Source organism: Artemia sp. Qi Xiang Cuo, chromosome 20, assembly GCF_049724085.1.
Source record: "Artemia sp. Qi Xiang Cuo chromosome 20, ASM4972408v1, whole genome shotgun sequence".
In the NCBI taxonomy this organism is placed as follows: Eukaryota; Metazoa; Arthropoda; class Branchiopoda; order Anostraca; family Artemiidae; genus Artemia; species Artemia sp. Qi Xiang Cuo.
This window is the reverse complement of record NC_142813.1, coordinates 44,233,468-44,257,140: the sequence shown is the minus strand read 5'-3', so window position 1 is coordinate 44,257,140 and position 23,673 is coordinate 44,233,468. Positions and strand designations below refer to the sequence as shown.

Here is a 23,673-nt window from a genome sequence, read left to right as displayed (position 1 = left end):
TAATTAGACCTAAAAAGCGTTTCAAAAATAAATTCTTCCCTGGATTTGCCATAAATTTGCTGCTTACGCTGAATAACCAAGTAAGCAAATATATCGAAGAAAAGAATATGCCTGTAAGGGTATTTCAGTCCTTTACGCGCATATAAAGGAACCAAAAGCGCCCTCCCAAAAGGAATTTCCTTAAACGGTGCACAGTTCAGCGTGACTCGGACAAACTACAATTTAATAGCATGAATTGTGATTCAAGAACCCTTATCTCATACAGGATTATTTATAAAATAGCAAGTTGCCGAATAAGTTTCGTCAAGTAGTTCATAGTTCTCAACTGTAAATAAGGACTGACTTACCTCAATTGTAACCGAAACTCAAAAATGGAATTTTGATAACAATTGATAAGAATTGTATTTTTATGCAGATTGCAAATACATAAATTTCATTACGTTTAATCCCACCAAACCCACCCACCAAAGGCTCCAAGCCTCAGAAGAAAAAGGGATTTCGATGGATTAAGGGTTTTGAAAACACGGAGCCTGATTTTCGAAAAAGGGAGAAACACCGCCCCAAAAAGTCCATAAATCTTAATGTAAATCAGACCTTCAGATTCAGCGTATCAGAAAATGTTAATGTGGGGGTTCTGATCTCCTATCTGCACAAATGTGGAATTGTATGTTTTTCCCACCAGACTGATCACGGATGCGTTTATTTTTTTGTTATTTTTTTTTTTATTTTTTTTTTTATTTTTTTTTTTAGTGTCCTTTTAAAGAGACCGTAAAGATTGGAGGGCAACTAAACCTCCTCCCAAAATTTATTTTGTCTCTTATTTTGTTTTCGAACCTTTAAACGACGAAGCGACGATTTTGCCTAGGGGGCATTCAGATCAGAGAGAAAAGACATTCTGATTCAGAGAGATCAGAGAGAGAAGACAGTCTGATTGTGATGGTAAGTATTCAGTTTAGTTTATCAATATTAGGGCCGTTCTTTTACTCATCTATGTGCTAAGGTCTTACATCTTTTGACAAAGAACGCTTAAAAGTAAAATCTTATCACTAAGATCTTAAATCTTATGGCGTTCTTTTGCAAACGTCTTTTATCATTCTGCTCTGATCATTGGTCTAAGAGCAATGATGAATATATCATCAAAGTTCTCTTATCATTGTTCTTTATGGCAGAAAGATGGCGTCTTTCACACTTTTTGCTAACATCAGTATTTCTGTAAGATCTTGGAACAAAGATGAGTTAAAAGAACGGAAATCTTTGCAGAAAGATGTGAGATCTTAGATGTAAGATCCTAGTGCAAAAGAACGGGCCTATTGATAACTTGTGTCTTATGTTTCCCAAAATGTTTAAGATAGTATATTTTTATAAATAAAAAAAAGTGTGGTAAAATTTTTTGCCACACTTTTTATTGAGATTAAGTCAGGGTGTAAGGATTTAGCTGTGGGTTTGGTTTACAGGTCCCCTAGGGGATCTATTCATTCGTTTAAGAAAAGTCTGGAAGAGGTTTTTAATTCGGTCCAAAAGCATCCCCGTGAACAAAATTCTGCTTCAGCTATTGTTTTTTTGTCGATGATGCTCTCTTGGGAAACTCTACCTTTGGTTTGTAAACCAACCTGGTTTACTGAGACGCATGCGTCTCTTATTGATAATATTTTTTCGTCACTAGATGTCTTAGATAATTTGGTGCTGGTTAGTGATATTTCTGATCAATTTCCCGCTATAAGAACTCTGATCAAGCACAAGGTATAGCATCACCATCCCATTTTTCTGTTTTGGTTATACTGAACTGAATCTACTTAATTCCCTTCTGACTGATCAGCCATGGGGTAGTTTGATTTCTGATTTTGATTTTAGCCGCTCTTTTGATATCTTTTATGGTTTTGTGAAAGAGAGCATCCTAGATGTTTGCCATTCGGGTCCTGCACCCCATATTTCGAAAAGGATAGCACCGCTGAATCCATGGATGACTCCAGGTCTTCATAAAAGGTGGAATTGGAAAAATTATTGTTGGAAGCTTTAAATGGCTTCATCATCTGTAGCTCATCATCAACGGTTCAAGGCCTATAGGAGTATGTTTAATTTTCTGTGTCGAAAGGCTAATTCTCAGTATTATCATAGGAAATTTTTGAATGTGGAAAGGATGTTAGGAAAACATGGTATTTAATTAATTTGGTTCATAGACCTACTCCCCCTCTGCCTTAAGTTCCAACAACGCTGAAAGTCGATGGTGAAACCGTCCAAGGAGAGGAAGATGTTCAGCTATAGCTCACCTCTTATTTTGTTAATTTAGGAAAGACGACTGCTTCCTCTGCAAGCTCTGCAACTTCTCGTAGTGGTTTCAGAGCCTATCTTGGACCCTAATGTTTAAAATCAATGGTCTTGAACTCTGTTTCTGAGTTTGAAGTAGTTCGTCTCGTGAATACTCTTAAAGGATCGTCGTCTTCAGGGCCAGACACAAATCCCTACAAGGGTTATCCATGCCATTCTGCCAGCTGTTCTGCCACCATTGGCTAAGCTTGTCAGTCTGTCTTTCGAGATAAGAATTTTCACTGAATCTCTCAAGCAAGCTAAGGTTATAGTGCTGTATAAAGGTGGTTCTCAGAGTGATCCTGCTACTTATTGGCCAATGTTTCGCCTATCTGTTTTCAGCAAAATTTTTGAGAAGGCTATGCTATCCAGGCTTCTTAGTTTTCTGGATGCAAGAGAATTTTTGCATAATTTCCCGTTTGAATTCCGAGTGAATCACTCTACAGAGCCTGCTTGCACAGCTCCCTCGAATTTCATTCATTCGGCAGTAGAATCTGGTCATATACCGGTGGCTTTATTTTTAGATGTTCCTAAAGCTTTTGATTCCTTGACTAATCGGATTCTTCTTTGGAAACTATCACATATTGGTATAAGATCAAATGCTTTCTCTTGATTTGAATCATATCTTTCTGGTAGGCTTATTTCAATGGATTTGGTTTTCCGGAACCCTTCTGAAGTACATTATGACGTATCTCAGGGATATATTCTTGGCACAGTTTTATTTCTGATTTATATTAATGATCTGATTTCGACAGTTAAAAACACCAGGCCTCTGGCATGCTTTAAGCTGTGTCATCCTGATATTCGTTTGTGTTCAAATACTACATCTAATGAATATTTTCTCGTTGCTTTTGCTGATGACACCACTCTTGGGACCCTTGGGAAGACAGAATGTGATATCAAGTCTAACCTTGTGGCAATATTCGAGAGAGTTTTTTCATGGTTTGATGCTAATTACTTGGCCTTGAATGTTGGTAAGTCACATTTGCTTATTTTTCTCGAATTGGTGTAAGGAGGCCTTATTTTTGTGTAAATTTGTTAACTCAATTTCAGTAAAATTTGGAATCCCCTTTGCTTCAATAGATCAGAAATAAAGCGAAAATTTCAAATTAGCTTTAATTTGAAAGTAACTTCGCTTTGCGTAATTAGTCATAAATCTTGGAGTGAAACTTCTTTGTTCATGAATCGAACGACTTTTGAACCCGTGATAAATATTTGAAGACCTAATTTAGACCAGTCTTGGGTATAAAACAAAGAGAACGCAAGGCCTTGAAATACTGAAAAAAACTTTTTAACAAAAAGTTGTTGATTGGCTGAAAGAGCCAGGGAAGGTCACTAAACGAATCAAGTAGCAAATGAATAAAACTTACGGGGGAGAGAAAATAGAGGTTATATTGTGAGAAGAGGGGCCTAGAAAGGAACTCCTGGTAAGTAACCCTTTTTAACTAATTATGGCAAGTATCTGCCTTGGTTCAGTTTCTTTAAATATAAAGTTAAAGCAATAATATTAAACCTTTTCGTCACTTTCGACTATACCAAAAAAATCCCATTTTTGTGTTGAATTAAGTTATCAATTGAATTCTAAATTTCCTTTTGAGAATAATACTGAGATAAGAAATAAACTCCGGAAAGATCTCTTTCACTTGGGCTAGACCACATATACTAAATTAATCTAACACTTATATTGGAGACATACAACTGATACTGGAGTCAAGAGCAGAAATTCCCATTGGAAGATTGTCAATACACTTATAAAGGGTTTATTAATTATGGGATGGAAAATCTAACTAGAACAGATTAGCAACAGAAAAATACGCGCGCAAATAGCTTGGAACTCTAGAAGGCCTATTATATTTTGGTGAGTGGGGTTTTTGATTTGGTTAGAGTATATTAATCAACCAAGACTTGGATACTCTTGACGTAATACAGCATTGTTAAGGATTACAATAAAAATAAAATTAGTTTCGTCTTAGAAACTGAAACTTGTGAATAACCTGAGGGTTAAGTACAAGAAAAACCCCTTAACCTTAAGAATAAATTAAAGAGTATTTTGCCTCCTCCTTCCGGCTTAGTAACCTTTGGAACTTACCTAGTGTTTATTAAATTCTTATATATATAAGAAGATTGGAACTAGAGGACAATATAATATTCCTCCCCTAGTGAATTTTCTAACGTTATACGAAAGGGAAACGCTATTTCCACTTTTTAACCATCTTCGCATTTCTCAACCAGTTCTAGTATGACACAGAAGTGGTCCGCATGTTTCACAGGTAGGCTAGGGTAGAAAAGGGAAATAAATTGATAGTTTAAAAATTTCAGTCTCTTCCGTACCAAGATCCAATTTTCTCTAGAAAAGTTAAGGTTTATCAAAGTTCCAAAGAACATTAACTTCCTTTTCAAGATATAAACGTAAAAACTTGGTTTAGTTTATACAAATAATTTGAGATCTAATAAAAAGGTTATTCCTAGTTTCCGAGAAACAATAATTTGATGCAAAGAATTTTAATTACACTGGTACCCAAGTCTTGTCTAATTATTCAAGAGTTACGCTTGCAATTAGAGGTATTGATAACCTAGAATTAAAATTAATCCTTTTGGTAAGCATTCGGGGATTTAACAGAAGACCCACACAATATTAAACAACAGCCAGCCTGGAAGAGGTATTAGATGAATTCAAAATAATTAAAAATAGAACATTTTTCCTTTTTTTCTAATTTACAATAAAAATCAGTTGTCACTGGATTCTGAGTACCGATCTTACCACAAAACGCCTCAGATATAAAACGCTACCGAATTTTAGCCCTGATAAGTCGGGGCAATCTTATAATGAGCTATCAAAAATCCATCTATAATGTTCTGGTAGCCCGCTTGCCCTACCCCTCGAAAAACGGCATATAAAGTGCCTTTTTTCGTGCCATATAGCACTTGCACACGGCAAAATTTATATAAACCATGTACATATGAGAAATAGCTTTTGAATGAGCTATTAAGAATCTCTCTTTGATTTTTTAGTAACCCGCTAGGCCTGTAACAAAAGAACAAAAACGACCGTTTTAACGTTTTTTAACTCTTAGTTACTATGCACTGTGGTTCGCTGTTTACTATGTTGCAGCTAATGCTTCAACCATGACAAAGAGTTCCTTGCAAATTCTCATCATAAACTAGTTAACATTAAAATCTGTGAAATCTAATAGATGGTAGAATTTTTAAAAACCTAGTAAATATAAACAATAGCTTAATAACTGAGCCATTAAACATCTATCTACGACAGTGTGGTAGCCTGCTAATGTTTCAGTAGCTTACTGGTGAGCAGACAATTTATGAAACTTACTATGGGGGCTGGGTGGGGAGTGTAGGGGAGGGGTTCTTGTGAACCTCCAGTTAAGAATTCTGGACTATAATTATCATAGTGATACCTGTTTTGTACTTCTGAGCTTTTCCACTTAAGAAGTGGCACCATAAATTTGGTTTTCAGTGCTATATCGCTACGAATGTAAAGTTAAAAAAAAAACACGTATATAAGAGCAATAGCTTTCAAATGAGTCATTAAACATCACTTTTATAAGTTCTGCTAAGCCAATAGCCCCACACTGTAAATAAATTGCTTGAGATTCAACAAAAATTGTTTGTAATGTTTATCAACAACAAAATTGGAATTTCAAAGGCTGAAATTGAATATTAGAGACCATTTTGGAATTCCATGGTCATTATTGAATTTGCAATTTGTTGAGAAACAAAAATGTTGAATTCCCATACTCGAATTGAATTTTCAATTTGTTGACAAAACGACATATTGGATTTTAATATCCTTATTGGATTTCCATCTTGTGTGCTGGATTTCCCGTTCTTTTATTAGATTTCCATCACCAGCGTTGTTCAACTTCCTAGGTCTACAGTTTAATATCTAGTTCTCAGGATTACCTTTCCCTTTCTTCTTTCTGAAGCATCAATAAATACCAAAAAAAATAATCTCATCTATTTACAAGAACAGAAAATTACAACAAAAAATTTCTCCCAGATAATATGACACCTCTTATCGGCTGCATTTTTTTCATGGTGGAAATCAGTAAATCAATGGCGTAGTAGCAGGCCGACAGGAGACACTTGAGTAAGAAATATCTTCCAATTAGGAAAACAGTGACACACGGACCTGAAATGAAGATAAAATCAAATCGAGGCACAAATAAAAGAAAGACTTCCCTCTTTTTTTCTACCTCCAGAGCTGAACGGTTGCAATAATAATACCACGAATCCTGTCTTTTCTGAATACCTTTGACTTATCAAATCTCTTGTTTGCCGCCTCATCAAATCTGTGTGTTATAAAATTGAAGCCTTGCAAAATAGATCTTCTGCTTAGATGAAGTACAACAAAATTGTTTTCAGTTTCACAACTTTGCTCAATCCCAATTTATAAGGTTTCAAAGATATGCAAATACACTTCCTAAATTTTGAAGAAAAAAATTATTGGTATGGGTTAAAATTCTACTCAATTAACAGGAATTGCATTTTCGGAACTAAACCTTGAGAAAAAGAAACTGATAACTTAAAATTAAGGTAAAATGTTGTTTTTTCAAAATTTCAATAAGTATACACCTGTCATGTAGGAAAAGTCTACTGCGTCTTTGGCGCTTAACTGAAAATGAATCATATTACAAATATTTTCTTTTCCAGTTCTTACAGCATTGAAAATAAAAATGAAATTACAGTGAAACAAATTCTTAAACTGATGGTTCTTTCAACAATTAATATCATTATACATCAAATGTTCAAATTGATGTTGTTTGTACTTTCCCAGACTTTTCAAGACGCATATAGTTTTCAGTAAACGAGTTTCAGAATTTTAAGTTATGCCCAGGGTACATTTCAGTTTTTATAGAAAGCTTTGTCGTGGAAACTTCAAAAAGGACGCATTCGATTGGAAATTCAAAGGGCTAGTGCCCGTTTTAATAGTTTTAATAGAAATTTAAATTGAATATGCAAATCAAACTTGAAACGAACAAAAATCACTGCAGACAAGAGTTTGGGCATCGCCTCTTTCTCTCACTGTAAAAGCCTAAAACCTACTGCATCATTGGCTCTTCACTGAAAACCAATTTTTTTACAAATATTTTCTTTTGTACTTAATATTCAGCTATAGCTTTCAGCAATTAATATCATTATACATCAAATATTCAGTTTAATTTATTAGTTCTTTCTAAAGTTGTTGAAGACGAATATAGTTTCACTACAAACAAGAGTTTGTATACTGCCCCCTTCCTTAACTGTGAATAAAAACCAAAACTCTACTGCGTCTTTGGCGCTTAACTGAAAACGAATTATATTAGAAATATTTTCTTTTCCAGTTCTTACAGCATTGAAAATAAAAATGAAATTACAGTGAAACAAATTCTTAACTGATGGATCTTTCAACAATTAATATAATTATACATCAAATGTTCAAATTGATGTTGTTTATACTTTCCTAGACTATTCAAGACGCATATAGTTTTCAGTAAACGAGTTTCACTCGTTTTAAAAGATATTTATTGATGTACATTATTATCTATCGTATGTTTGTTTGGATTAATTGTTCATTTAATTTCTGTTTGTTTTAAGTTTCATTTATACTTTAATAGCAAAATATTTTGTTTGTTTTATGCTTGACTTTCATATTCAATCTAAGCACTACTCGCTTTAAGATCTATTTATTTATTTATATTATTACGTGTTGTATATTTTTGCTATGATTGTTTATTTAATTTCTGTTCCTTTGGGTTTCATTTATTCTTAATAGTAATTTCCGGTCGTTTTGAGTTTGAATTTTAACAGGTATTTGTATCTGCTGAGCTTAAGTTCAAAATATCCTTTACTTTTCTTTGAAAAACATATTTTTTGGAAAGTTTTTTTTAAATTAATATATGATAAAGAGTTTAGGTTAGAACATGATTTAGGTTATAAGTAGGTTATAGACTGTAGACTATAAGTTATAGATTGTATATGCCATTTATCTAGGATACAGAGTGTATTTACCATTTGGCAGCTTTAAGGGGCCTCCCTCAGGCCACTCCGCGTATCCCCAGGTGTCGTTAGGGGAATACCCTACAGATATGTAGGGTAACTCTATAGGAGGCACAGACCAAGGGAGAACCTTGTCTCTGGGGGTACATAGTAGAAATTGGGGCACCCTCGCCCGGGACATAAATACAGGCGGAGGAGGAAGAAGGCTCCTCTAATGTGCACTCAATAGGGCCCACCGATGTGTCAAAACGTCCCATGAGTTTTAAACCTTCTCCCAGTAATGGGTTAAATTGCATGGTAATGCAAAACACCATCGCGGGAGGATCCTCTATAGGAGGACAACTGCGACAGGGCGTAAGATCCAGATCTATGGACAACGGACTCTGCAAAGGGCGGCTTCGACCCATGTGGGGTACCTGCAAGACAGGGGATCTTGCGGTCAATTCTATTCCCACTTGAGGTGTGGCACCCCTCGAGGAAATTATAGCCTAGTAAACCACATTGCATTTGCAAGGGTATGAATGAACTTTTAGAGGTTTTGCATATTCAGGGTGCTAGAATTGGTTTGAAAATTAACGTTAAGAAGACTACGTCACTAAGGCTAGGACTAAATGAAGACGAATAAAAAAAGGTAAGAAAAGATAAGATTGATAAGGTAAGCAGCTTCACTTACCTTGGTAGAATTATTAGTAAAGATGGTTGGAGCAGTGAAGATGTTGAAAGTAGAATAGTCATGGCTCAGGGTGTTTTTTCACAGTTAAAACCAGTTTGGAGAAACAGGAAGATAAGTCTGCAAACCAAGATTAGAATATTAGAAGCTACATTGATAACAGTGGTAAAATATGGGTCTGAAGCATGGGTGCTCCGAAAAGTGGATGAAGATTTGCTAGATGCTTTCCAGAGAAATTGCTTACGGATTGTTCTGGGTACCGAGCTGACTGGTCGTATTTCAAACAGTAGGCTGCACGAAAAATGTGGTTCAATCCCGCTTTCTAGGGCTATAATGAAAGAAAGGTTGAGGTAGTTAGGGCACGCTATGCGGATGAAGGATAACAGATTGCCAAAGATTGTCTTTTTCGGCCAACCGTCTAAGGCTAAACAAAACAGGTCGTCCTCGGTTGGGGCGGGCGTATGTTATAAAGAAAGATTTAAAGGAAATGGGAGCTTCCTGGGAGGATGCAAAAGAGAGGCTTTGAATAGATTGGGATGAAGGAAAAGCGTGCGTAGCTGTGTTGGCCTCAGGCGGCTTGGTAGTGCGGTGAGTTGTTAGTAGTAGTAGTAAAAATGTTATTTTACTAATTGATATGTTGAATATACATTGCAAAAAAAGTACAAACTCGTATCAGAAGCTTAAGCTTTCCGAGCAATTTGACTAGGCGAATTGGCGTATTTCCGCAATTTAAAAACTTTTAAGCATCCCAAAATTTTCGGTTGTTTTATATGCTTCTTGAGCACTGCCGAAGTCATGCAGAAAATGATAATTTGTTATTCGGCCCATCTATTTATTGGTGTGCCAAAGTTTGTAGTAGATGACTGTCAACCTGCAATTATTAAATCACTTGCCGTTAAACATTTTCTGCTTATAGAAAGAAAAGAGGAAAGTCAAGAATATCCCAAACAAAATAGATATTCAATAGAAACTTGTTGTAGTCTGGTTTAAATTGGTTTATGTGTCAGAGTGACTATGCAAACACATGGCTGCGTCTAGAAAACTTCAAGGTGGGCGTAGGACATTAAACTAATTGATAAGTTAATTCAAGTAACTGATCAATATTAGCTTTCAAAAATATTAAGTTAAATTGTTCACACTTTCCATATAACTTTTGTTTCCTTTATTTGAAAATATTTTATAGTAGGGCCTGAATCAAGCTCTTTGTTAATGATCACTTGAGTAGGTTTTGGCTATAGGATAGTGCTTAGTTTAGTCCCTACACTTAGACTTACCAATATTTTACACCAAACAAAAGCAGAGTTTGGACAAATAGGTAAGTATGGCCAATTTGAGGAATGTAGAGGTTAATCCTCTTGTTGTGATTTTTTTTTCTGGAATGCTTATGCAAATACACAGTTCACAAGTTTGGCCATTGTGTTGCAAGAAGCCCTTTTTTTTCTAGAATAACAATAGTGCTTAATATTTGCTTGGTAAAATTTTACTCTAACTACTTTTGGCTATTGTGGAAAGGGCTTAGGTTAGGAAAATGAAATTTTCAGGGATGGGTCTACAGGCTAAAGTATGTCCCAGGAAGGTATTTTGAAGTACCTACCTCCACTCCTTTACCCTCTAGAGGGCACTTATTGAAATTTTGACAAAATAACATTTTACCTTAATTTTCAGTTATCTGTTTCTTTTTCTCTGGCTTTAGTTCTGAAAATGCAATTCCTGTTATTTGAGTAAAATTTTAAGCCATAGACTATCAATGTTTTTTTTGGTCAATATCTACCAAATCATATTATTGAGTTAGGACTAAAGTGAATACACCATTTGATGCCTTTTTTTATGCTTATTTCGAATATAATAAGCATTTCTATTGGTAACAAATTTCAGCCCCCCCCCTATATATGCCAATTCAGGGTTAGGTTAGGTATACCCTATATAGGGGGGGGGGGCTGAAATTAATTTACGATAGAAATGCTTATTATATTCGTAATAAGCAAAAAAAATGGCATCAAAGGGTGTATTCACTTTAGTCCTGACTCAATAATATGATTTGGTAGATATTGACCATTTTTTTTTCAAAATTTTGGAAATGTATTTTAGTATCTTTAAAACCTTTTAAATTAGGATTGAGCAAAGTTGTGAAGGTGGAAACAATTTTGTTGTACTTCATTTAAGCAGAAGATCTATTTTGCAAGGTTTCAATTTTATGACACACATATTTTTAAAGGTCATGGCCCCCCTAGAGGGAGGAGGAGTGGAGGTAGGTACTTCAAAATACCTTCCTGGGACATAGTTTAGCCTGTAGACCTGTCCCTGAAAGTGTCATTTTCCTAACCTAACTCTTTTCCAAGATAGTCAAAATGAGAATTTTACCATCTGCTCTATTCTTATAACAGTAAATTGTAAATATAGATTTTTATTGAATTATAAGTTTGATAGATTTGACTGATCCTTGCATAAAGGCATTTTTGTATTTTTCTGAAGCTTGTTGCTAAGAAAATGAATGTCCTGAACAGAGTTTTAGTCTATATTGATGCAAATCCACCACCTGATCAAGAACTCTTCATTCTGCAGCCCCTTCTGACATGCTTCATTAAGATACAGACAACAAGAAACACTTAAGACCCCGTTAAAGTGTAGATGATCCCATTGAACTCTGCTGATATAGAACAGTAGAAGCTTGGGCCAGATACAATTTGGTTTTTGGCAGCTAAAATTGATTCTGGTCTGTTAAGTCCTTAGCAGCTACTACTGTTATGCATAACTAAATTGCTTAGGTTTTTTAGCTGAGCTCTCCTCCTAAATGTGTAAACAAATTGACCACAATGATCCCACTCTTCAAAATTTGAAAAGTTTTGACTAGATCTGGAAGAAGTGTAGCCTAGTATGTTAATGTTGATATGCCAATTGATTTATTGATGTGTTTTTCTAACTTACTGGGAAAATCCTAAGCAGAAAGGGACAAGAATAGAAATAAAAATGACCACTGGTAGTCATTTTTCTGGTTTTAGGATAGAATACTTTTTTCAGTATTTTATACTTTACTCTTAGCTTTTGCATCACTGGGCCAGTGACTTGTTGCTATGGAGATGCATACTTTTTTGTTACTGAAGCTGATTTCTCAGTGACTGAAGTGGTGCTGTGAAACATGCTCCTAATCTAGAAAAGCTCTTAGCTTACAATTCTTAAGCTTTCCAGCCATTAAATATGGATACCAAAATATTAGGCTGGTCACCCTTTTTAAGTAAAAAAATCACAGCTTGTTGCACCTTTTTGGCTCTCATCATCACATGTTGGCAAGGTTGTTAGTAGAATGTGATCAGACCAAGCTTAAATATTACCCAATATTTAATCCTTTGGCAATGCTGAATATTTTAGATGCACTTAGACTCAACTGTCAAAACTATTATTGGGCACAAAAGATAGGTATGGCCTGTGATGACCCTTATTCAGTGGTTCTAAACCAACACTGCCACATAACAGCAATTTCTGATATTGTATGCAAGATGGTTGAATATGACAAGCAGCATCAGTCTCCCAGTAAGAAACTCTTATAATAAGGTTGGCATCAGTGGGTAATTCAATGGAATGGGCAGTCCAACTCTATTTCCATGGCTTGTGATTCCATTTCTTGTCTAGTCAGGACTTAAAGGACTCAACTCTTGGTGTAGTCACTATTTTAGCTTGAATTCTATTCCAGTTGTTGACAGCACACTTTGATAACAAATGTTGCTGCATTTGTGTATTAGCCAGATAGTCTAGTAAAATTATGAAAAAATGGCCAACCTCAAACAAATTGCTATATAAATGATTGTTTTATTACCCAACCCAAAAATGTGTGGTGATTCTGAATAAAAAAAAAAGAAGTTTACCACTCTAATCTTTTCACAAATTTGATTTTTTTGAGGTTGAGGCAAAAAATGTTGATAAAGTAAATACCAGCAAATGTGGTCAGATATGTCATTTCTATGCTCTTTTTTGCTGATGAACATGAAACTAAATGTTTAAAGTCAAAAGACTTGTTTGGGGCTTAAAGCTTTTAGAGAGAGTGAGGTTAGGGAGAGGTTCTGCCTGCAAGTGCATATTAAACTTGGCCTATGGCAAAACATTTGCAGCCTTGCACCTTGGTAACAATCAAGACTGGGTCCTCCTGTGTGTCACATCTTTGATTGAGGGTCCAGATAAATAGCCATCAGATGCTATGAAAGCACATCCATATCTTTGCTTCACATAGTCAATGTATTTGGTGCAGATATCCATGTATGTGCTGCATTTCTCCCAAGGCAAACAATGTAAAAGGACCACACCATCTAGTACATATTGAGGTTCATCCAAACTTCTAAGCATGCAATCTGTCTTTGGTTGCAGACCTTCAACTTTGATTCATGTTTACTTTCCTACCTATCTTTTTTCTTGTCTGTCAGTCAGATTTCCTGCATGTTTCAAAGGGAGGTTGTTGCCAGATGCAAGGTTGCAGTAACATGTTTTGTGGTTTACAGCATCTGCTATATACATATCCAAATTCATTGCTAGAATTCGGCCGTGAACTTTCTCACATCATTGGTCATTATGCTTTTGACAAAGTCCCACCAGTGTCTCACCAAACTCTGTTGTGTGGACGCAAAACCTGTTTTCCTTCTTGTGAGTGTTCTCAAAAACCACTCTGTTCAGACCAAATAAGCAATTGGTGTTGAAATCTAATTGTTCTATCAGGCGATTTGAACTCCTCCTCTGGGACTCACTTTGCTTGACTAAGAATTGCAAAGTGCTGGTGCATCAATGGCCCTTGCATCTGTGTAAGAACTTTGACATTACTTGTGAAAACAATCCCCCACAACAGCTGTCACATCAGTTCGTTTTTGCTTTTTACTTGATTTGTTTATGATTCTTGCACCTACTTCAGTCAAAACAATTTTCTTGTCTGCTTTGAGTATTTCTTTCTTACATGTTAAACAAATCATCATTCTAGACTAGAGTTCCACCACATAAAATGACATAACAAGTCACTTTAAGCAAAAGGAAAACCAAACTAATTTTAAAATTTTCAGGTATTTTGCTAGTATGAATTAGAAAATTAAAATTATCACTCAGACACCATAAATATTTTTGAAGTTGTGTATAATAACATCTGCAATTCTGTTAAAATTTTCAGGAATTATTCTAGTTTCACCTGACAAATCAGATTATTTTTTAATTCTTGTACCTCAAATATACCTGAAACCTTTACCAGCATCAGTTAGAAAGTAGAATTTTTAGACAAAGAATTGGAGATGCAAAATTTTTTGAAGTTTGAGTATGATGACAGTTTTTGAAAAAGTCAGACTCTTATTACCTCAAATTACCCTCAGAGACTACCTCACCCTCTCCATCCACAATCCAAGTAGCTGTAATGTTCTGATGTATTAGGGATTTTAAATCAAACCCCTACACCACTTCCTAAATTTAGAATTGTCTTTTCAGGATAGCATTCTTTATGTTAAAAATTTGCCCTCAACCTAAAAAACTCAAGTTTGTGAAAGAGCTAGAGTGGCAAACTTTTCAGATTTGGAGTCAGCACATATTTTTTAGTCAGATAGTGAAAGAACCATTTGTATAGCAATTTGCTTGAGGTTGACCTCTTTTTTTCACAATTTTCCTAGAATCTCTCCCCCAACCTCACTCTCTCTCAAAGCTTTAACCCATAAACAATTCTCTTGACTTTAAATATTTAGTCTCATGTTCATCAGCAAAAAAGAGTGTAGAAATGATATATATAATCACATTTGCTGGTATTTACTCAATCAACAATTTTTGCCTCAACCTCAAAATCAACCAAAAAAAAAAAAAAAAAAAAAAAAAAATTTGTGAAAGAGCTAGAGCAGTAAACTTTTTGGATTCAGAATCAGCACATATTTTATAGTTGGATAGTGAAAGAATCATTTGTATAGCAATTTGTTTGAGGTCAAACCACATTTTTACTAGACTAATATGTTTTGACAGCTTATTTGAGTGGCTTCTTGCATGTTGCTGGCTTGAATCTTCAGTAAATAAGGGGTTATTTGGTTGAGTATTATATTTGTAGGTAAGCATTATGTCCTCATGGCAGCATCTGAAAACAAGTTTTGGCACCTGCAGGTGCTTCAGTCTCTCATTGTAGGGGAGATGATGTAGGCCAGCTGTGCACTTTGTGGCATGACTCTGAACTTCTTCAGTTAGGTTAATATCATTTTTATAGGAAGGAGAGCAGAGACATGCATCAAGATCCAAGACAGGCCTGACTAAAGCCTTAGAAAGACTTTGCAGGAGTTGCTAGTTATAGTGCATTTGAGGAGACCAAGGCTTAAATTTGCTCTTGAGGCTGCTTGTTGCCAGTGGACATGGAACTTTAGTTTTACATCTATTAGTGCTCTGAGATCTCTGTCTTTGGAGCTTGTTTTAAGCCCCAAATGCTTAATAGTTCTAACTACAGATTCCAATTCTAATGTTTATCAAATTTCATTTTCTTTTGTTTTCAATTAATTAAAAAACTTTTTCCACAAAATAAGTTTTTCAGAAAAACTCCATTAAACCAAAAATGAACAAAAATAGAATCATATTATCTACCAAGCACACAACTGCCACAAATCAGCATCAATAAATTAATGGAACCCAAAACAAACAGAAATTATAAGAATTAACCAAGTCAAACTCAAAACAAGTAGAAATTAACATGAGTAGAGGTCAAAACCCCTATGCTTTTTAAAAGTCAGAATAAATTTGCACTTTAATGAAACAAATTCTTTTAAATGTTTTCACTTTTATAACTTTAAGAAATAAAAAATTAATTAAGATTCTAATGAATAAATATCTGCACATGTATATTAAACTGACAATGTTTATTTGATTTTTTTTTTAAAGTGCAAATTTATTCTGGCTTTTAAAAAGCATAGGGGTTTTGAACTCTACTCATGTTAATTTCTGCTTGTTTTGAGTTTGACTTAATTCAATTGATTTCTGTTTGTTTTATATTGACATAGTGTTTTTCAGGAAAAAAGGAAATAATAGTTGGAATTTTTGCAGTTTTTCTTAAGAAGTTATAGTTTGACCTGGTATTTTTATGCTGGAAAAACTTTTTCAGCAATTTAAATTAACATGAACCCTTTTGAATATCATGACACAAATAGTAGTGTTTAATTTAATCATGTGCATCCTTCAGTTGACCTTATAAATAAAACTTAATACCATTCTCAAAAAAATATATCTATGTTCTTGCCCAGCCAGGACAAACTTACCCTCTTTTGATTTAGTAAAAAATTAAGAGCAGAACTAGTAATAGAAGTAGCCCTAAAAGTTTGCACTTATTACCCTCAGTTGTTCTTGGTACATTGCTGAAATGTCCTATTGGCAACCAGCATACAAAAAGTGCCTTTTGATTTATTTTTAAAGCAACAAATAGTTTTTAAGCATAATGGGCAAATTACATAACTGTGGGGGCCAATAACCCTAGAGATATAGTTACTAGACCATTCAGCTATGCTGAACAAAATGGCTGTCTTAAAATTGTGATTGGAAATGTCTGAAAAATTATGAGCTAAGGAGGAGGGCTGATTGTCCTCCAATTGCTTTTGACTCTTAAGAGGACACTAGAAATATTAAATTATAATCAAAATAGCTCCTTTTAAATATCACTGATGTTACTAGCTATGATAGAGCATTGCTGCTTATGTCCTATTTTGCTTATATCCCCTTTTAATACCTGCATGCATATAGCTTTTTCATTTAATTGAAACTCCCTCCTAAACATTCGTTAAAAGTTTCAACTTAATTCCATTAGTGTCAAACTTACAGTAACTGTAAAAGCAGCATTAAATGTATAAACACAGTGTCTTCTAGCTAGTTCAAAATCCACAACCTATTTAGGTATGAAACCCCCATATCAGAAGTGTTTGGGGAAATGATAGGTGTGTGGGGGGGGGGGGTGTATTCGTCCTACATTTCCAGTTCTAATTTCCAGAACTTTCAACTATGTTGAACAAAATGGCTATCTGAAAATTTTTATTGGATGTGCTTGAGGAAATGGCGGGCATGAGAGGGGGGTTAGTTACCCTCCAATCATTTTCGACTATTAAAAAGGGCACTAGCCCTCTCAATTTCCAATTGAATGAGCACCTTTTGAAGTTTCTACAACAACGCAATCTATAAAAATCTTATATGCCCCCAGGGCATAACTTATAACCTTTTCCCCGGGGGCTCTGGGGGTTTGCCATTCTCAAATACATAATTTTCAGAACTTTCAACTACGTTGAACACAATGGTTATCTCTAAACTTTGATTGAATGTGTTAAGGGAAATGATGGGCATGACAGGGGGGTTAGTTGCTCTCCACTCACTTTTGACTATTAAAAAGGGCACTAGCCCTTTCAATTTCCAATAAAAAGGGCCCTTTTTGAAGTTTCTACAACAAATCTTTCTATAAAAACCTTATATGCCCTCAGGGCATAACTTACAACCCTTGCCCTGAGGGCTCTGAGTGGGTTATCATCAAAACACCTATCTAAAAATTTTGTTTGGATTTGTTTTGCGAAATGGTGGGTGTGAGAGGGGGTTTAGTTGCCCTCAAATCACTTTTGACAACTAGAAAGGGCACTATCCCTTTGAATTTCAAATCAAATGAGCCCTTTTTCAAGTTTCTACAACAAAGCTTTCTATAAAAAACCTTATATGCCCCCAGGGCATAAATTACAACTCTTGTCCTGACGGCTCTGAGTGGGTTATCATCAAAACGCCTATCTACAACGCCTATAGCCCTTTGAATTTCCAATCAAATGAGCTCTTTTTCGAATCTCTACAACAAAGCTTTCAATAAAAACCTTATATTCCCCCAGGCCATAACTTATAACCCTTGCCCTGAAGACTGTGGGGGGAGTGTCCTGCTCAAAGATATACTTTCCAGAACTTTCAACTGCATTGAACAAAATGGCTATCTCAAAATTTTGATTGGATGTGTTTGGGGAAATGGTGGGCATGGAAGGGGTGTTAGTTACTTTCTAATCACTTTCGACTATTAAAAAAGGCACTAGCAATTTCAAGTTCCAATTGAATGAGACCTTTTCAAAGTTTCTACAACAACGCTTTCTTTAAAAAACCTTATATGCCCCCAGGACATAACTAACAACCCTTGCCCTGAGGGCTGTGGGAGGGTAGTCATCCTCAAAGACTAATTTCCGAAACTTTCAACTACATTGAACAAAAGGGCTATCTCAAAATTTTGATTGGATGTGTTTGGGGAAAAGGTGGGTGTGAGATATGCCCCCAGGGCATAACTTACAACCCTTGCCCTGAGGGCTGTGGGGGAATTGTCCTCCTCAAAAATATAATTTCTATCTGGAAATAAACTACTTTGAACAAAATGGCTATCTCAATATTTTGATTGGATGTGTTTGGGGAAATGGGGGGTATGGAAGGGGTGTTAGTTGCCCTGCAATCACTTTTGACTATTAAAAAGGGCACTAGCCATTTCAATTTCCAATTGAATGAGCCCTTTTTAAATTTTCCACAACAACTACCATTTGAAGGGCCCTGGTCTGAGGAAAGAAAAAAATTTGTGCCAACATTGCTCTTTACTTAGGCTGCACAATTGCGTTGCCAATGATTTAGTGCATACATGTCTGGAAAATACAAATGAATGTGCATTGTCAGTTTAATATACATATACAGATATTTAGTAATCAGAATGTTAATATTCTTTGATTTATTAAAGTTATAAAAGTAGGAACATCTATATTTTTTTCAGTAAAGTACAAATTATATTCTGGCCTTGGGAGGGTATAATGGGTTTGCGCCCTACCCGTGTTAATTTCCGCTCTTTTGGGGCTTGACTCTCCTTATTGTTGTAATATCTACTAGTTGGGGGTTTCATTTATTTATCGATGGCGATTTTTAGTAGTTCCATACTTCTTGCGATAATTTGTTTTATTTTTGAAAAGTTGTGGCCTAATTGAGTCCTTCACTTTTCTTTGAAAAACTTATTTTGTGGAATAAGTTTTTTTTAATTAATCACACTTAAAGATGGGAACATCCCCACAATCAGTGATAAGGGATGAGTTAAAGAGAGATGGGCAAAACATTTTGAGAGTGTGCTAAGCTCTGATAAAGTTGCTAGAAATGGTATAGAATAGAATGAAAAAAAATATGACACTTTGGAGGTGAAGGAATATTTATTTTGCTAGGAAGAATTTGAGACAGTACTAAAAAGATTAAAAAGTAATAAGGCCCCAAGTGGTGTTAGTGTGATAATTGAGTTTTTCAAAAATAGGGTGGTGGTAATTGTGATGTTAGAGATATATTACTGAAGATTATGAATATTGTTTTTTTTAAAAAGGCAAAGGGCCTTTGCAATTTCAGGAAAACTTGAATTAAACCCCTCTGTAAGAAATGTGATATGAGTGAGTGTGGTATATATAGAGGTATTAGACTAGTTTCTGTAGGAAGCAATTTACTCAGTATGATGATACTTTTTAGATGTAGAGATGCTGTAAATTGAGTTTGAAGAGAAGAACAGTGTGGTTTTAGGAAGGGGAGAAAATGCACTCATAAAATTTGTACTCTTGAGAAGATTAATTGAGAAGTGCATGGGTCATCAGACCCCTTTAGTCCTTAGCTTTATAGATCAAAAGCAACCATTTGATTCAGCTGGTAGAAGAGCTTTAGCAAAGGTGCTGTACTGAAAAAATGCATTACACTTATTAGTGCTATTCATGAGAATGCCTTCCCAAGGCCAGAGCAAAATTTGCACTTTACTAAAAAAATACAAATGAATGTGCATTGTCAGTTTAATATACATATACTTATATTTAGTAATCAAAATGTTAAAACTGTTTGATTTATTAAAGTTATAAAAGTAAAAACATTTATATTTTTTTCAGTAAAGTGCAAATTATGTTCTGGCCTTGGGAAAACATAGGGGTTTTGAGCCCAACTTATGTTGATTTCTGCTCGTTTTGAGTTTGACTCAGTTATTTATTTAAATTTCTGTTCGTTTTGGGTTTCATTTAATTATCGATGCTGATTTGTGGTAGTTTCATGCTTGGTAGATTATTTGATTTTATTTTTGCTCTTTTTTTGTTTAATGGAGTTCTTTACTTTTCTTTAAAAAACTTATTTTGTGGAAAAAGTTTTTTTTAATTAATTTCTGTTCGTTTTATATTAGCATTAACACAGTGCATTCTGATTTAATCTCGAGGCAACATTTAGTTTTTAAACATATTGGGCAAATGGGAGGGTGGGAGTGGAAGGGGGATTAGTTGCCCTCCAATCACTTTCGACTATTAAAAAGGGCATCAGCCCTTTCTATTTTCAATCAAATGAGCCCCTTTCGAAGTTCCCACGACAACTCCTTTGATATGAAGTGCCCTGGTCTAAACAACAACAACAACAAAAATATTACTAATCACTTTCGACTGTTAAAAAGGGCACTAAGCCTTTGAGTTTCAAATCGAATGAGCCCTTTTCTGAAGTTTCTACAACAATGCATTCTATAAAAACCTTATATGCCCCCAGGGCATAACTTAAAACCCTTGCCCTGAGGGCCGTGATAGAGTATCCTCCTCAAAAACATATTTTCTATCTGTAAATCAACTATGCTGAACAAAATAGCTTTCTCAAAATTGTGTTTGGATGGGTTTGGGGGAATGATGGGCGTGGGGGGGGGGCTAGTTGCCCTCCAATCACTTTCGACTATTACGAATGGAACTAGCCCTTTGAATTTCCAATCGAATGAGCCTTTTTTGAAGTTTATACAACAACGCCTTCTATAAAAACCTGATATGCCCCCAGGGCATAACTTAAAACCCTTGCCCAGAGGGCTGTGGGGGAGTGTCCTCCTCAAAAAGATATTTTCTATCTGGAAATCAACTATGCTGAGCAAAATTGCTATCTCAAAATTTTGATTGGGTATGTTTGGAGGAGTGATGGGCGCGGGGGGACTGGTTGCCCTCCAATCACTTTCGACTATTAAAAAGGGCACTAGCCACTCCAATTTGCAATCGAATGAGCCCTTTTCGAACTTTCTACGACAACTCCTTCGATACGAAGTGCCCGGTTATGGAGAAAAAAAAAAAAAACATATTGTACCCACATTCTTTACTTAGGCAGCGCTAGCGCGCTTGATGGCCACGTATCACTCTTTGGGATCCTCAGACCTTCTAAACATGCTGCTTTTGTTATCCTTACTCTGGGCATACTCAGGATTTTCTCCCATAGTCTTATCATCCCTAATAGCCTATCAGTTCTTAAAGAAAATAAACCTAGATCTCCTCTCAATACTGAAATATTCTTTGAAAAATGTAGACCTAAAACTCTCTTAAAATACTGAAGCTGAATCTCCTCCATCGTCTCACCAGCTATGTATCCCCAAACCTCAGATCCATAATGCATAGCCGATTCAATCTTTACCTGAAATATCTGCTTATGCATCTTCAGGTTCTGTATGTTTGCCAGCTGGCTAGCAGTCACAGCGTAGGCGCAGGACTTTCCTTTAGCAAGACTTAGCTTCAGCTGCCTTCCAAACTTACCATTTGACGAAAACTTTCATTACCCCAGCACTTCCTGGCTGAAGGGTCACGAAACGGAGATCAGCACCGCCGGTTTGGACCTCAAGGGTCTAGTGCAGTCACACACACTACAATCTAAATCTATTCCCTCCCATTTTACTCTATCCCTACTTGTAATCTTACCCCCTTTTCTAAAAACCATAACTACCGACTTCCTTACATTCAGGCTTAGTTGTTTCCTGTCTATATAATCCTTAGTTCTATCCAACAAGAACTGTAAATCCTCCCTAGACTTTGCCACTAGTGCCAGGTCATCTGCAAGCATCAGCATGCATAGTTCACAGACATCTAATGACACTATTGGGGCTCCTTACTTCCTAAGAAAATCCGGCAAATCATTAATAAATATTGGAAGCTGCAGTTACAATAGTGTTAAGGTATGGTCTTGAAACATCAGTCCTCCAAAAGATGATGAAGGATTTAGTAGATGTTTTCCAGAGGAATTTTATACAGATTGTTTTGGGCTTCTGTTTGACTAACTATATTTCAAAAAGTAAGCCATATGAAAAATGTGGTTCTACCCCACTCTCTAGGGCAACCCTCTATTAATTTCAATCTTCATCTATTCACTAGTTTTGTCTGAGAGATTTCAATAACTGAGCTGAATGAACCAGAAGTTATTATTTTGTTCTATATAAATATGTTAGTTTTAATTTTAATGCTTTAGTATTTCTGCTGATGATGATGCTTTAGTATTTCTGTTGATGCTGATTGCTGTATATGTGGGCTAACTATCCAGACTTTAAATGTTTTTTCAACTCCCCCGCCCCCTATTCTTACGTTCTGCAACACCTATACTTTCGAAACTTTAATTTTCATGGTATTTTTTTCAATTTTCAAGTTCATTTAAAGTATGATTCTGAGCTGTGCAAAGGTATGGCAAACCAAAAGGATATCTAAATAGGCTGAAAAGTATCTATAATTTATACAAAGGATCTATTATTGATTGCCGAGCGGATTTTTGCCATGGTTGAAAATTCTGTATGTTAAAAATTCACATATAATAAAAAAAAATGAGTTGAATTAAATAAAAATCATGTTGTATTTCAAAGCTTTTTGGTTATACACAAGAATTTACACATGAAACACTACAAATAGAAGCAAAATATACATTGAAATAAAAATACTGAATTCAAATTTACTGATGAAATTTATGATTTGAAATAAGTGCAGAAGCATGGCATTAACAGAAGAATTACTTTAAAATTTATTATGTGTTACTTGTATAACAAGGAAAAGTTGCAAGCATTTTTGATTGAAACTACTCATATTCTACTCCCTTGTAAGGACCCCTTCCCCAAGATAACAAAGTATTGCAGGATATAAATAGATCAAAGCATAACCTCTATCAGAAGAGTCATATTTGTGGGCAAGTATGCTATACCCAAGGCTGTATCCAGGAGGGTTTAGGGGTTTGACCCCCTCCCCCACCGAAATGTTTGTCCAACTCGTAAAAACGTAACAAACATTATTATAAACAAATTTCTGAAGCGTTTTTTAAAGTTTTTTTGTAGCCTCCCCCTTCCCCCGCCCCTCGAAAAAATCCTAAATAAGGCCTTGGCTATACCCCTGGTCTGATTGCTTTATGGGCCTAATGGAATTTCCCAGCCTTTACAGGACAGTTGTTCCATGTCTACAAATCCATATAAAAAGCATGCCCATTTAATTGAAAGTAAAATTATGTTCCAAACATTGGTTTAAGTGTTGTACCATATGCTGTGGTTTATCTTTTTTCGGCACCAACAGAACTGTTTTCTTTTTTACAAAGACAAGGTGAAGCTCTTGTCCATTTTCAGACGTTATTTTTCTTTCTTTTTTTTTGCTCCAGGGTGGGGTCCTCTTGGACAATGCAAACTCTTGTCTATGATCACAATGAAGCATTGGTAATATTTTGGTATTGTATTTTTTTTTCTTTATATTGCCACATTTGGATTTGCTCATCAGACAAGCAACGCTTGAACCCAGATAGGATGAACCTGCCCCATGCTTTTTCACACGTTTCTAGGTCTTACGGTTGAGCTCGCATAGAAAAGTCCAAACTCAATGTTTATTATCACAATGAAACATCAACAATATTTTGGTGTAACATAATTTTTTACCTTGCTTCTTGAACTTCTTGCATTTTGTCACCTTTAGAGATGATAT

General features: G+C 35.4%; 1 protein-coding gene across 2 annotated transcripts in view; it reads left to right on the top strand.

The window, feature by feature from the left end:
- The first annotated feature begins 9,884 nt into the window (after positions 1–9,884).
- The window catches only part of Not3 (CCR4-associated factor Not3), a 106,578-nt gene continuing 92,789 nt past the window's right edge, over positions 9,885–23,673 (top strand). For both annotated transcript variants that reach the window (XM_089105946.1, XM_089105945.1), the window contains exon 1: positions 9,885–10,020. In XM_089105946.1, the coding sequence (XP_088962072.1) occupies positions 9,996–10,020 (25 nt within the window). In that variant the 5' untranslated portion in view covers positions 9,885–9,995. The remainder of the gene's footprint in view (positions 10,021–23,673) is intronic.